The sequence below is a fragment of the Anneissia japonica genome, unplaced genomic scaffold (assembly GCF_011630105.1).
Source record: "Anneissia japonica isolate Jap-2015-1 unplaced genomic scaffold, ASM1163010v1 scaffold1489_len2284818_cov182, whole genome shotgun sequence".
NCBI lineage: Eukaryota > Metazoa > Echinodermata > Crinoidea > Comatulida > Comatulidae > Anneissia > Anneissia japonica.
Genome location: NW_022698455.1, coordinates 1,438,735 through 1,453,888, shown reverse-complemented (window position 1 = coordinate 1,453,888; position 15,154 = coordinate 1,438,735). Strand labels below are relative to the sequence as shown.

Sequence of the window (15,154 nt, the reverse complement as noted above, 5' to 3'; positions counted from 1 at the left end):
ATTATTACTTCATGAAAACCTTCAAATAATATATTGTTGTTGTTATCATTATTGTATGATAATAATATTATAAGTGTATAAAGATACAATTCACACATATAGGAATACTATATAAATTTTTATTCATCATATTTTATCAGTACTTTCATCCTTTATTTTTTAATGCTTTGATAATTTCTACCTGAATTACTGTAATGTACCTTTATTATAAACTCCTCAATTATTGTAGTGTCCTTGTTTACCATCTCTCATAACACTACCAGTCATGATTAACTCCTTCATTGATTTTTCTTAAGTTAAAACCTTTTATCTGTTACATAATAGTAATAATAATGATCTTCTATGTGTTAGAATAATACTTCAACTAAGAGCATGACTAACTAACTGGTTCCCAATACATTATCACTTCCAATTTGAGGCAATTAGAGTGATTTTACTGATTGCATACAAAATCAGTATCAAACCAATATCTTTGAATCACCTATAGAGGGGGTGATTCCCTGTCTTTTAAATATGAAGACTATAAACATGAGTCATTTTCATATTAATGCTGGGATGCACTGTATACAGTATTGTATTTTATACATCATATTGCTTAAAGGAAAATTTGTAAATCTTTTCCGTAGAAATGTATAAAATATATTTTTATACATTTGTATTTGTATGGTAAAGTAACAATCGATAATTCAATTTCAATTTCACTTCAATTCAATTCAATTTTTTCAATTTTTCAATTCAATATAAAGTTTATTTCCACACCATCAATGCAAAAAAAAACATAGATGGAGAAATACATAAGGGTAAAAAAACAATAATTGATAAGAATGTAAGCCCAACAGAACATTTGAATGAAGCGGAAAATGGGTCGCCACAACAAGCAAGTTTTATAACGGGCGCCCATTGATTATGAAATAAAATTAACAATTATCACCAAAAAAAAAAAAAAAAATTTTTATAAATAAAGTAACAATAGTCATTGAAAATTCTGAAGAAAAGTTAAATATGATTACATACAGCACAATTATTTATACAAAGGTTTGCATTACACTTATAGTTTTCATGGTAATGGTTATTTAATTGCTTCTATTACAGCATGTATATGTTTGAAATGTTTTATATTACTTTGAAGGCCTTATTTTGTACAACCAGGATATCTAAAAAATGCAAGACCGGTATTTTTATAATTGCTTTTCATTTAGCTTTCAAAATATATTCCTAAAAGCAGGTGAACTTATCACTCAAGAAAATATATTTATTGAAATAATCCTAATTATTTTGTACATATTTCCCAAAGGCCTGTTCTAAAGTACAGTATTGAAGATTTATTAATTTTTATAATAGCAGAATTTAGATGTAGTAAGTACTAAACAGACATTAATTATAAAAGATACATTTATTATAAATTGTGTAGATTTTAATATATAAAAAATACATATCATTCATATAATATGTTAGTAAACAAAAATATCATGCTGCATTTTTCTCTGTTAGCAGAAGTGGTCCATACCGAATTTTGACAAAAACTCGGGTAATACATTTTGCTGGTATGTTGAGGATCTTTGGGTTCTTAAATTTATTTATTGCCACTGAAGCACATTCCGATGGCTAAAATATCACCAGCCAGCCATTTTTTAGGATTCACTTGTTAACTCCCAATGGACATTCTTAGAACCAATTAAGCTGCTGACAGGTCCCTCTGGACCATCGGACAGTTCACTCTCAACCATCTGACAGCTCACTAAGGACCATTTCTGCTAACAGGAACTTTTGCCTCCTGTGTTTAGAAGTAATAGCGTAATGGAGAGGCCTGAGACCCACTGGCTAAGACTATTTGGGCCTCCTTCAACCCTGGGCTGCACAAGGCTACAGTTCAGCTGTTTTGGGGCCCATGGTCATGGAAAAAATATGCGATTATATCACAGAGGACCTTAAGGTCCAGGTCCCCTTAGCTTAAGCCAATGAGAGCTCTTAGTTGTTACATCACTTTTTACAAGCCTAAATCAGTAGCGGATTCAGGAATTCAAAATAGAGGGGTGGGACTTTCACAAATAGAAGAAAAGTTATGATTATAGGACCTCTAGATTGCGGGAGATGGCACTACCAGACTGACATTTTAATATAATTTTCTTTTTTTCTCCAATTTTTTATAATTTTACAAAATTTAGTATGGGAAGACATGCCGACTGGGCCCCTTGAATCCACCACTGTAAATGTCACGTTTTAATAGAAAGATAGTTTTCAATAGAAATACATGTCATTTATAATTATGAAATTATTTGTAATGCATTTTTTCTAAGTTGGCCTCAATTGTTGAATTGAAAATTACCCTTAACATGATATGTATTAGCTGATGGGGTTAGCTGTGTACAATAGCACCATCCTAGATATAAGGTTTCCACAGTGCACTTATAAGAAGTTGCTTAGTCCTGCTGTCGTGCCATTCAACAACCCCCGAGCAGAGGTCGGCAAATGCCCTTTGAACTTTGAGGATTTCAAACTTGTGAAACCGGTACGTACTTGGAGAAATGTTGAATATTTATTAATATTAAAATAATATATAAATATCTTACGATCAAATTTTTAATTAAATAATGTATTTTACAATATTTTTACCACTTTTAGTTTTATTTTTTTATTTTATTATATTTCTTATTGCTCTTATAATTTTATTTTAATTCTGGTATTACTAGGATGATTACAATTTGTATGATTATTTTTAAGATTCATTTGTATTCTTATTATTTTGTTATAGTTTTGTTGTTTCTCTTCAAACTGACCAAATATTTTTATTTATTAATACCTTAAATTTTAGGTTTTTCTTCTCGTAGTATATAAATTGCAATAAATTAATCAAGATCTATTATATATAATCTATATTCTTTTGATTTTTCTTTTTAGGATTTGGCGAATGGACTGAAAGAACTCTTAGAATACGAGGGTAACGTCGAAGATGACCTCTGCATGACATTTCAGGTAAATTGACGCATCTTTCTAATAATCTAAAAAAAATTTTACGCAAATCGATATCAATTTAAAGCAATCAGAGCTTGGTGACTAAGCCACTCAATTTTTTCAGCTTTCAAATTCAATAATCAAAGCTATATAATGGAAGGCCATAGTAATTACACTATTGATCCTAGTATCACTAAGTTTGTAAGTCTTGTTCAAGTGTCAGTTGTGTCAGATACTTATAATGGATGGCATATATGGTTTTTATTTACAAAAATTTCTAAAAAATGTTAAATTCTCAATCTAAAATCAAAGAGGGTTATTGTAATTAGACCTAGAATTATGAGTGTTTCTAGCCTGTGTATTTGTATATTTAAGTATGTTATTTCTACTTCAATTTACGCCAATTTTCGGACAGTTAATAATAACTTTCCTGTACACATTCTGTAGCATAGATCTTTAAATTTGCCTGGTAATCAATTTAAAGATTTTTTAGTAAAGCATCTCTAAATTGGTGAAAACTACTTTTTTTTCTGAACTGTTTCTCGTTAGAAGCTAATAATTTATTTGATCCTTTTTAAATATATGATCCTATCCAAAATTTGATTAAAATTTTTTAGGTATTTTCTCCTGTCTTGTCTGTCTGACTGATAGTACATCTTTGATATGTCATAACAATTTATTAATTCAACGCCAATTTTCGGACAGTTAATAATAACTTTCCTGTACACATTCTGTAGCATAGATCTTTAAATTGGCCTGGTAATCAATTTAAAGATTTTTTAGTAAAGCATCTCTAAATTGGTGAAAACTACTTTTTTTTCTGAACTGTTTCTCGTTAGAAGCTAATAATTTATTTGATCCTTTTTAAATATATGATCCTATCCAAAATTTGATTAAAATTTTTTAGGTATTTTCTCCTGTCTTGTCTGTCTGACTGATAGTACATCTTTGATATGTCATAACAATTTATTAATTCAACGCCAATTTTCGGACAGTTAATAATAACTTTCCTGTACACATTCTGTAGCATAGATCTTTAAATTGGCCTGGTAATCAATTTAAAGATTTTTTAGTAAAGCATCTCTAAATTGGAAAATGTCAATAGCAAAAAAAAATCATGCTCAAAATAGTAAAAAAATCACCCTGTTACTTAATCATTGAGTCCCCCACTCCACCTTCATGCCCCTGTCAGGCCTCCCCCCACCCATTTCAAGATTTCCTAGATACCCCACTGTATAACTTTTTTTTAATTGAATCTGTTTGCTGGCAAATCTGGCTTTGGGAGAAGACTAAACATACATGTGGATGCTTATGTGTTTTTAAATTTTTCATGTTCTGCTCTACTTTTGCAACAGATATCTGTTCCCTGCTATGGATCAGTGCAGACCACTAACCTCAAACCTAAAGGAGATGAAATACCAGTTACAAATGAAAACAGACAAGGTCAAATACAGTAACACCATTTTGACTGTTTTAACTAAAATGAGAAAAAAATACTTATTTGAGGCTTGCCTACCCAAAGCCAGCGTCAGTGACCAAAAAAATTAAAATTGAATATACATGAGTTTACACAGACCAGAAATTGAATATACATGAGTCTACACAGACCAGAAATTGAATATACATGAGTTTACACAGACCAGTACGGTCACAAAGCAAGATCTTAGACTTTGAGAATCTCAGCAAGAAGGTGGAAAAATCAAACTGATGCAAACTTATTTAAAAATTGCAAAATTGAATGTATTCATATTGTGCACATTATTAAGTTTTAAAATGATGGGGTCATTTAGTGGAATCGATTAACTATTGCCAGAATTAGAGTAAAAGTATTACAGCCTCTCTTTACTACAGCAATTTATACAATACTTCCACATTCTTATGCAAAAATCAGTTTAACAATTACCGACAGTACGCTGGTTTTGGAATGGCAAGCCACATCTGAACTTCCGCTCACTTTTTATAATCCACTTAAATTGTGACCTAGTGATTCAAACATTCCTACCTTTCCAACCTAAGGGTTCTGTCTTCAAATCTTGTAATCACCTGGAACTAAAACACACCCCCCAAGCCTCATAATAAGACTTTTGTAATACATCTCCATTTATATTGGCATTATTTGGTGTATGTTATTACTGGAATATTTTGTTGTTTTAAGCTTTATTAAATCTCATGCAATAGAACGTCTTTTAGTTTCAAGTGTACGTGACTATGTCAATGATGAAGGCACCAAACTGTTCAAATGGTGCAACATATGTTCAGACATATAAGAAAATCTGCGTGTACGACGACCACCGAGTTTGAGAAGATTTTTGGCTGATTTTTGTATGGCGTATAAGACGGCTCCCCCATTTCACCGTCGGAATTCCTACGTTTTGCTGCTCTTTATTGTCATGATATTACATCTAGCTGGCTAAAAACGGAGCCAAGTGTAGTGCTAATCTTCCTAATAATATGGGCTTTTAAATGCTTACCAAAATTTGCATGTTACAGATGATTTGCACATAAGACGAACATGATATAAAAATGAAAATTTTTATGTGTTGCGCGTATAAGATAACCCCCCTGTTTTTCGATCGTAATTTGCTATTTGAGTCTTATATGTGAGAATATACTGCATATTATCATCTTATTATCAGCCATGTAGTGCCATATTTGATATTTGCAAATAAAAGCAACATTTATTGTAGGAAGCCTCAGAGACCAGTGGTTACCAAGACATGGGAACACTATATTTTCACTCCTAATTTGCATATTTAAACTACTTTGCATATAAATTTAATCAATGTAAATCTTTGTTGTTTCAGAATATGTACACCTGTATATACAGCACATGCTGAATGATGCAATCTACCGGCAGTTTGCGGCATTTTACCATGGTTTTCACAGTGTCTGCGCATCCAACGCCCTCATAATGCTACGATCTGAGGAAGTGGAAATGTTAGTTTGTGGCAATCCGACCCTTGACCTTGATGCCCTGGAAAGAGTCACCACGTATGATGGCTATGCAAAGACTGATGCCACCGTTAGGTACTCTATAACTTTGATTAACATTTTAAAAAACAAAATACAGAATGAGTCATCATGAAATTGTTGCATACATTTTTATTGTACATACATACATATACAGGCTCTATAACCAGAGGCTTGTTGGGGGTTGGGCCAAGCCCCCTCTTTAACTCATTTACTACTGTGGTAGTATTTTATCATAAGTTTGTTTAATAAAGAAACACTTTTGAGTTACTTGTTTACGGGACTGATACATCATGATACAATATAGAGATCAATTCTTAACCATTCAAAAGTAATGTTATGATTTAAGGTAAATTGTGAGAGACTACATACTATATATACTGTCTCTTATACACATCTAGATGTGTATAAGAGACAGGATACCCCACTGTATAACTTTTTTTTAATTGAATCTTATAGTCTCAAAATTTACCTTAAATCATAACATTACATTTGAACGGTTAAGAATTTATCTCTATATATCCATATTCATTAGTGTTACTGCATTCTCTCTGTCTATCACTAAAAGGCATAAACATACTCTTCATTTTATCCACGACACAAAATTAATGGCATCAGTATGATAAATGAATGTGGTATCGTCGTAATGATTGATACCCAATAGTACTTTGTCCCCATAGTACTTTGTCTACTTACTCTTCAAAAAAAGACCTTGTAGCAATTACTACTATACTTATTTTTCTCATTTTAAAAGGCTTTCTAATGTAGAGTTAATAAGTATGTTCACATAAGTGAATGCACTATTTTCAATTTCTGTTCTTAAGCACTCCAAAGTCTTCCAAATTTTCTAACTACTCCTTGCACAGTTATTTTTATTTTAGCATTGATACATGCTCAACAAATTGTTGCAATTTGTTATTATACTTATTATTCATCATTCATTCATTTCATGCCTGTTGAAAATTTCAACATCCTGAGTACTGTATCGTGGGATTGGTTGTGGTATACAAGCAACTTTTTCATCCTCTATTTTTTTTAACTCTTATCAGGTGCAAAGAGCGAAACGAGTGGCCGAACAGTGCTGATTTGAGCCGCTCGTTGGCTATGCTAAATTTCTGACCTAGAGAGCTAGGTCAGAAATAGAACATTATATCATAATTTTTCCTAGATTTCAAGATTTCTTAGAAAAATATTAAGTTTTACATTGCTCTCTTGCAGATATTTTTGGGAAATTGTGAAAAGTTTTCCTACAAGTCTTCAGAAGAAGTTGGTCCTGTTTACCACCGGAAGTGACAGGATACCGATTGGTGGAATGGGGGAGATGTCGTTCAAGATAATCAAAGTCGCCACGTCAAGTAATATGTAAGTGCAATCTATATTTTAACCTTTGCCTTTATATTTCACTTCACAAAATATTGTCTATGGTGAATTGTTGAAAACCTTTGAATATATCATAGAATTGATGAAATTAAAACACAGACTTGATCATTTGAAAATATAAAATAAGTTGTTACCTTCCAAATAGGCACTCATTGAAAGTGCATTAGTTAATTTTTTTTCCTAATTTACAGACTTTACTTCACAAATTTTTAAATTGATTACCACCTGATTTAAGCGTCTCTGCAAAGAGTACCATCTGCCAATTAAAATCTAATAATTTAATTAATCTATTATTTTGAATATTTAACATTTTTATAAAATTTGCACTATAAACATTTTTAAATTATTATTTTTTATTATTATTAGTATACCAACTAAGCAATTTAAATATTATATTGTACTCCCCAATTTTATTAATTTAGTAACCGTTGGGAATTTAAAGGGGTAATTTCGGTCTAGGTGTGTGCTCCTGACTGGAGAAGGGATGGGAGGGGTAATTAAGACATTGATTTTGTACTTGTTGTTTATCTTTTCATTTTAGATTTTTTTTTCTGGAACACACCATATATGTGTGCCACTGTTGTAAAAAGTGTTGTTTCCAAATAAAGAATATAATATATATCTTCCTGATGAAAATAACAAATATGCAATTTCATATCATCTATTCATAGTACTTCCTTTGTTTTCCTCTTTCATTGCAGGCTACCGATGGCGCACACTTGCTTCAATCAACTCATTTTGCCGCCTTATAAGAGTAGACGACAATTGAAACAGAAACTTACAATCGCTATCTCTAATGCAGAAGGCTTTGGTTTGGAGTAGGTGTTTAGATTAATAAAAATTAATAGAAGCATCTATATTTTGAAAACAGGAAACATGATCACCTGTACTTTAAAGATAAAAAAAAAATTAATAGACTGCACTGAAATTACATAAATTACAAAAAATATGGAAAACATTAAAAATGTATGTTTTACAGTTTGCCATCCAATTGGAGACCACTTTGGCACATGAAAATGTGGAGTGGTCTTTGGGGCTTGGTCTCCTAATAAAAGGTTTGTTTTGATTTTTGTTGAAATTAAAGAATGTTAGCTGGTTCGTGTACTTTGAAAAAGTGGTCTTGAATTAAAAGGATCTCGGCATTGAAGGGTAAACTGTAGTAGGTATGGAGGCCTACACTTTGTCCTGAGGCATTGACACTTGAGCCAGGACTTGGACAATGGCTTACACACAAGGCTTCGAGCTAATCAGTCATCAATTTTCCCTTCGACAATAGCACTGTGGAATAGTCTCCCTAACCATATAATAATTTCTAATTTCCGTTAATCAGTTTAAAAAATGAGTTTTATCTCATGTATCATAGCTTGTATTTGTATGTCTCTATTTTTATAATTGAAGTTTATTGTTTGTTTGTGTTGGAAGGCCTTTGCTATTAGCTTAATGCTAGTTGGTCTTTCCTAGGCCATTGTAGCTCAAATTGTCATAAATAAATAAAATAAATAAATAAAAATAACGTAATATGTTGGAATAGTGAATTAAACCAAAGAGTATAGAATTGCAAGACTGTCCTGATTTTACATGCAGGCAATGAAATGCAAAAACAAAATACTACCACAAGATATGGGGCGCCCTATTCAAATAGCATTCAAAATTCGAACAGGCATCCTTCACAAGCAGCACACGTTCGATATGAATGACTTTTACTTTCTTTTTAAAAACCGCCTCTAATTAGTGGTCGTACCTTTTGAGATAGGATTGCATTTCAACGAAAATCTATTCTGTACTCTTTGATTGAACCTGAAATAGGGGCTTAGGCCTGTTGTTAATAGGGAGAGTACTAGCAGAAAGCTTTTACACCTTGAATTAGAGCTGTCTCTTGTTGGTAGAGATGCTCACTTTCCAGTCCTAGGGTCCTTTGTTCAAATCTTGTAAAACCAAAATTTTTTCTTATGACTAAATCAATTCTACTCCCTAATGCGGCCGGTGCGATTCTGTGTAGAATGTAGTGCCACGACGAGCACAACGGATTGTTTTTAATGACGATCCGTTTATACCGCAACCGACAATCAACAGACGGCTTCATGTCGTCGAGTTGGATTCATTGTACGACTTTCGTACAACAAAGTGAGAGCCCGGCTGAAGACTCAAAAGACTTGGTTTATAGAAGCGGTCCGGCGCATCGGTTGTGGCTTGGACTCCCAACCTCAAGGTCAGGGGTTTGAAACTCTTGCTGTGCAAGTCGCTTGCAAGGCACTTTATTTACGTTTGTCTCTCTCTCTCTACCCAGGAGTATAAACGGGTACCTGGTAAGATGTTGAAGCATTGAATGTACTAGTTTAGGTATTATACTCCCCCAGGGACCAAAGAAACTTGCACTTTGTGTGCTGGTTTGCCATTGTATGTTATCCAATGACCTGGGGTAATAACGCTCAACGCCTTTAATCATATAATTTGGAATTGGCGCTATATAAATATTCAAGCATTGTTATTATTAAGCATTATTATAGAGAATCAGATTCTGTAATTGGCGAGTTGCTTGCTGTTATGTGAGAAGGAACAAAAATTCGAGGATTGTACCCTTTACTAAGGGGAGTATACCTGAGCTAGGTGTAGGGGAGGCTGCAGTGGTTAGATATTTGTTGTGGAAATTTAAGAAATTAAACAAGCCTTACCTCTAAGGTGAAGGTTGATGGCAATTCTACCAGATCAGCAGCAGTATTTCGGGTTATCATGATTAGTACGCCCTCTCCGGTAAGCATGAAGTTTGTTCGCTGCTGAAAGGGTAGAATTCAATATTTTCTAAGCCCAAAGACAGCTGACATGAGAGTGCGATTTTCAGGCATTGAAGTGGCACAACGTAATTTTTGTTTGCCTTTGCTCCAAACTTGGTGGGCTTAGGTGGATGTGGCCTATGTGTCTGGTAAATGCTGACATCACTGCTGGCTATGTTTTCATCAAAACAAAGATGATATATATAGATATATAGATTGAACAAATTATTTTTCTAAATTCTTAACAGAAAAGCGAATCTACAAAGAGAGAGGTTTTACTCAAGTGCAATATTGTAAATATTTTATATCTGTTTTCTTGTTTACCTTGAAATTTTAAAACAAAAAAAAATACCTTTTTGCAGATTGTTGCAAATATTTGAATGTTAAAATTTCTTCTATTTTCCTTTAAGTTTCTAAACTTTTAAATATTTAATGTTCCATAACACTTATTTTTGAAATGTACACCGTGTTTGTTTCTCACAAATTAAATGTTTCAAAAAGTTTAGCTAAAACAAAAACCAAAGTATTCCAAATCAAAATTTAACTGGAAATTTAAATGGTGAAAAATAGTGATAAATATATTTCATTTTCGATAAATTTATATAGTAAATTGAATCATGTAAAATTATCATCGGTAGTTTCTGAATGTGCTATTAGCTTTCATTAGTGTATGTATCTATTTATGTCAGTTTTATAATGTATCTATGCAACCATATCATCCTGATCTATCATATATCTCACACAAGCATTTAGGCCTCATTTTTGATAACAAATTAACATGGCCTGCACATATTAGACACCTACGAAGTAAACTTGGTTATTCACTCTCATTATTAGGGCGCATTCACAAATTTATTGACACCAAAACCAAAATTTTGTTATATAATACTATTGTACTTCCGCATATCGCGTCGACTACTGTTGTTCACTTTGGGGCTCTAAGGAAATAGCATATCTTCTCACATCCAACCTTTACAGAACCGTGCTTTGCGCATAATTCTTAACCTGTCTCTTATACACATCTAGATGTGTATAAGAGACAGATATATATATGCATGCATGTGTGTGTGTGTGTATGTATGCATGCATATTTTTTGTCATGGATGAAGATGTTTCACTAGTGCAAATGTATATTTTATTTTATACTAGTACTTCTGGAAGATATATACATTATATAATATTCATTATATAATGACATTTATATTAGCTAGTTGTAACTTGTCAAAAGGGAATAATGAAATCATAGTGAACAAAATAATATAAAATTATAGAATATTAAACTAAATATTTCTTGTGTTAGCCAAGATGAACTACTGCTTGTGATGTATTCAATAGGTTAAATAAAAAATATATAAATTTACATCATCGATATTATTTATTACTTCTGTATTGTTCATATTATTCCTAGGTAAGTTCTGTCATCTTTCCACATTGCTGTGCATTGCCTCTTTCAAGTCCTTGGTTGCCACTTCCAGTGCATCTTCAATCATTCATCTGTGGCACGTGTTCCAGGCCCTAATTTTATCTGGTGGATATGTTTGGCATGTATCTTACCATTGCCCATTCCACTGTTCTTAGTTTTTATGTTGCTTGTTGTCCATAATTTTGCACCTTACACCATTGTTGACAACTTACAGGTCATATACTATGGTCATACTTTAATATGTTTTTGTCATAAAAATACCCACCAGCTTTTGTCCGCATCCTTTCAGAAGTATAATTACGCAACCTTACGAAAATGATAACGAATATGAATCAGGGGCGGCGTCAGGAATTCCCCGACGAGGGGTCCAAGCTCCCCGACAAGGGGTCTAGGTTCCCCGTATCCCGGAAGCCTAGTCCCCCCCCCCCACCCCCTCGCCAGTCGGGGAAAAAATTAATTTGTCGGGGAATAATTAAATTTGTTGGGGAATTTTTTTAAAATTAAAAGATAATAAAATGTTGTGTTGATTATGGAATTCTGTATTTAAAAAGGATATCGGGGGTACTAGTCCACCTGTCGGGGTACTAACCCCCTGTCGGGGAAGAGCTGACGCGCCACTACACCCATACGATAGTAATCGCACATACGGTAGCACTGCTTGCACTAAATTAAACAGTTTTTAATCCCCAAAATTTTGACATCTTATTAAGACATGCTTGAATTGTATATTCGCTGCTCGAGATTTGATTTTTCCCCGACGGCCTTGCTGGGGGTTCAAGTGGTGATCCAGAGTTCCCCGACGGGGGGTCCTTTCTTCCCCCTGGACCCCCGCTAGCACCGCCCCTAATATGAATACGTCATTATTATCGTTATTCGTGCCTAAACTACCCTTGACAAGCTGTACTAGCTGAATATGATCTGTACTGTAGGGAAAGGGTTGTCTACATAACTGTATTCTTTATCGTTTTCGTAAGCTTGCGAAACTCCCTATTGCTGGAATGTTTACGAAAAAGGACACTACACCAATAAAATGTCATTGCGGGACTCAAACCTGCGACCTCTCGCTGTCAAGGCGAGCGTCGTAACCATTAGACCACTGAGGCTTCATGGTTGAACAGATTCAAATACCACCACCATTGTTTAATGGAGTGTATCTGGTCGCAGGTTTGAGTCCCGCCAGAGGCATTTTATTACACAATTTCTTTATTCATTTATTTACAGGACTACATTCGTTGAGAGCTATACATATATACACATTTTTAAACATTAAAGAAGAGGTGTTTGCGAGTGTGAAAATAAAATAGGTGCCCAACCGGGATTCGAACCCGGGACCTTCTGCTGTCTATAATATCTATATCGTACATTTATTAAATTGGGATTTATTATTAGCCAAATGTTCACAGGTGACAAAGAGATCCACATAGCTGACTTGGTCGCCGGGGTGGGGTGTGTTCATGAGGGATAGGCCTAATTTTAAGAGTATGGCCGTACAGGCCATCCTATTCTTACCGGTATTACTTAAGAAAACATTAGGCCATATTCACAACAGAAATAATAGTCCAACATGCCCCGGTACATAATGCTAAGTGTGGGAATACCTGGACACAGAAGGTAGTCTAGTAGCATAATTCAAAATAATGACCAAATCACAATTTTGTAGGCCTACTTTAATTCATTCATTCGGTGCCAAAAATTGATTAAGTTTCTTATTTTCTCGTGAATAAATAATGTGCAAGGAGCTCGAATACATAATACAATGAATAATATTGACTGTCTATATTTACACAACATGCGGGGTAAGCAATATGTTATGCATCATATTTGGAAACAGGCCTACAAATTAATGAATAACATAGTGATGGTACAATTTCGATTTCACTTATTTTCCAAATTCAGTCTAAAGCATACTCTAGTTAAGTTGTACTTTGTACTATCACTTGAATTATTAATTTTTTTTTCAGTAAGTGCTATATTTGCTTTTGCTAGGATTATATACCGATTACACTTTAATTTTGGTCATTTTTTATGGCGAACAGTCCATATAGGTAAACCTCCATGGACAAATCTATCAGGACCCTCCAGCTTCGTTTGTGAAAGGGTGGTTTATGAATGTGGTTAATTTTACAGGTGCTCAGAAGTCATACTGTGGAAACTTTACCTGGGTGCAAAAAAAAAAAATTAAATGATGATGATTATGATGAGAGCATGATAATTGTGACGGTTATCATGGCGATATCGGTGATAATGGTGGTGATGATGAGGATGATGATGATGTCGAGGACGATAACGACGACAATGATTATGATGTAGACTAGTGGTGGCATGATTTAAATTTTGGAGACACCATGCAGGCTGAAGTTAAGTGTACAGAAATTTGGTTTAATAATCATTTTGTTTCAATTTTGACTTATGACTTTATTCGCCTGTTTGATTGAAATTCTGTTTATGTTAAACATTTTATATAAAGATTGTGTTTTGTATGCCTAGTTTTAAGCTTCTTATATTCTTATAAAACTGTAAAATTGGATGCACCACCTTTGTGCGTGCCACCGATTATAAGGTAATATTCCTAATAAATTGATTGATTGATTGATTGATTGATTGATTGATTGTGTTAAAGCTGGAATAAAGGAAAAAGGGCACCCGGTCAAGGAGCAGGAACAAAAGCAATCAATAGTTTGTATTTGCAGTGGAGTAACAATGGGACTGAGGGCCCTGTGGCTTTCTGAGGCTGGGGCCATTTTGGGCAGTTACCAATTCTGTGATATGCTCGTTTCTTAAAGCCCCATTCCCGGCAAAATTTCAGTTTTTAAGAAAAATCTAATTTTTGTATAATGTTATAAAGATTTATAAATATAATACGGAATTGCTAGTTTAACTGAATTTAGACATTCCTAAGAAAAAAATGTAAAATAAGACTGAAATTTGATTTTTTGTGTTCCACACAAAAAATAAATGCGGATGAATTTTTCATTTTGATTTTGCGATAGGTCGTGAGAAGAAATATCGTAGGCGCCGAAAACATTAGCCTACCCAGCGCTGCTAGCTAGGCTAGGCCTAGCCTTACCTCGATTTAGGTTCTGTTATCACACATAAAAACGGCCGACACGATATTTTCCGTTGCTAGTATTGACACTTGTGAAATATAATATTTCATAGGAATTATTTCAAATTTGTTTCTGACTGAGATTTTGACACTTAAACTAACATATCTCAGCCTTAATCGAACGAGCGCATTGTGCGAGATACGAAGTACAAAACTAATCTCATTAGAGAGGGCGCACTTTATTGACTGTATAAAAGTATACATAAAAGCGAGAGTATTCCAGTGGATGCGATCTACAACCTCTGAATTTGCCTAGTAACGATGAATTCGTCCAGAAAATGGTAATATTTTATGAGAAATAGTCTGTATTTCTCTTTTTTTTTATTCTTTTGGGTAAACTAAAATTCATGCCAATATTTTTCCATGATTTGTAATAATTGGAGTATTGCAAATGAATATTTTCTAAAAAAAGTCAGTTTTTTGTGAAATTTTGCCGGGAATGGGGCTTTAATTATGTTTGTCCAAGGTAATTCAACAAAAGGACGCACATCTCGGGACATCAAAGGTTATAACTCTGGCATCGACATTCTAGGCGCACGTGCGTCCCTACAC

At 33.7% G+C, this 15,154-nt stretch overlaps 1 protein-coding gene across 1 annotated transcript in view; it reads left to right on the top strand.

Moving 5' to 3' along the window:
* LOC117102591 (probable E3 ubiquitin-protein ligase HECTD2) overlaps window positions 1-10,720 on the top strand; it is a 31,258-nt gene extending 20,538 nt beyond the window's left edge. Inside the window, exons 13-18 of the mRNA XM_033242916.1 lie at window positions 2,348-2,509; window positions 2,899-2,973; window positions 4,308-4,395; window positions 5,757-5,979; window positions 7,141-7,284; window positions 8,004-10,720. Of these exons, the coding sequence (XP_033098807.1) occupies window positions 2,348-2,509; window positions 2,899-2,973; window positions 4,308-4,395; window positions 5,757-5,979; window positions 7,141-7,284; window positions 8,004-8,124 (813 nt within the window). The 3' untranslated portion in view covers window positions 8,125-10,720. The remainder of the gene's footprint in view (window positions 1-2,347; window positions 2,510-2,898; window positions 2,974-4,307; window positions 4,396-5,756; window positions 5,980-7,140; window positions 7,285-8,003) is intronic.
* The last annotated feature ends 4,434 nt before the right edge of the window (window positions 10,721-15,154 follow it).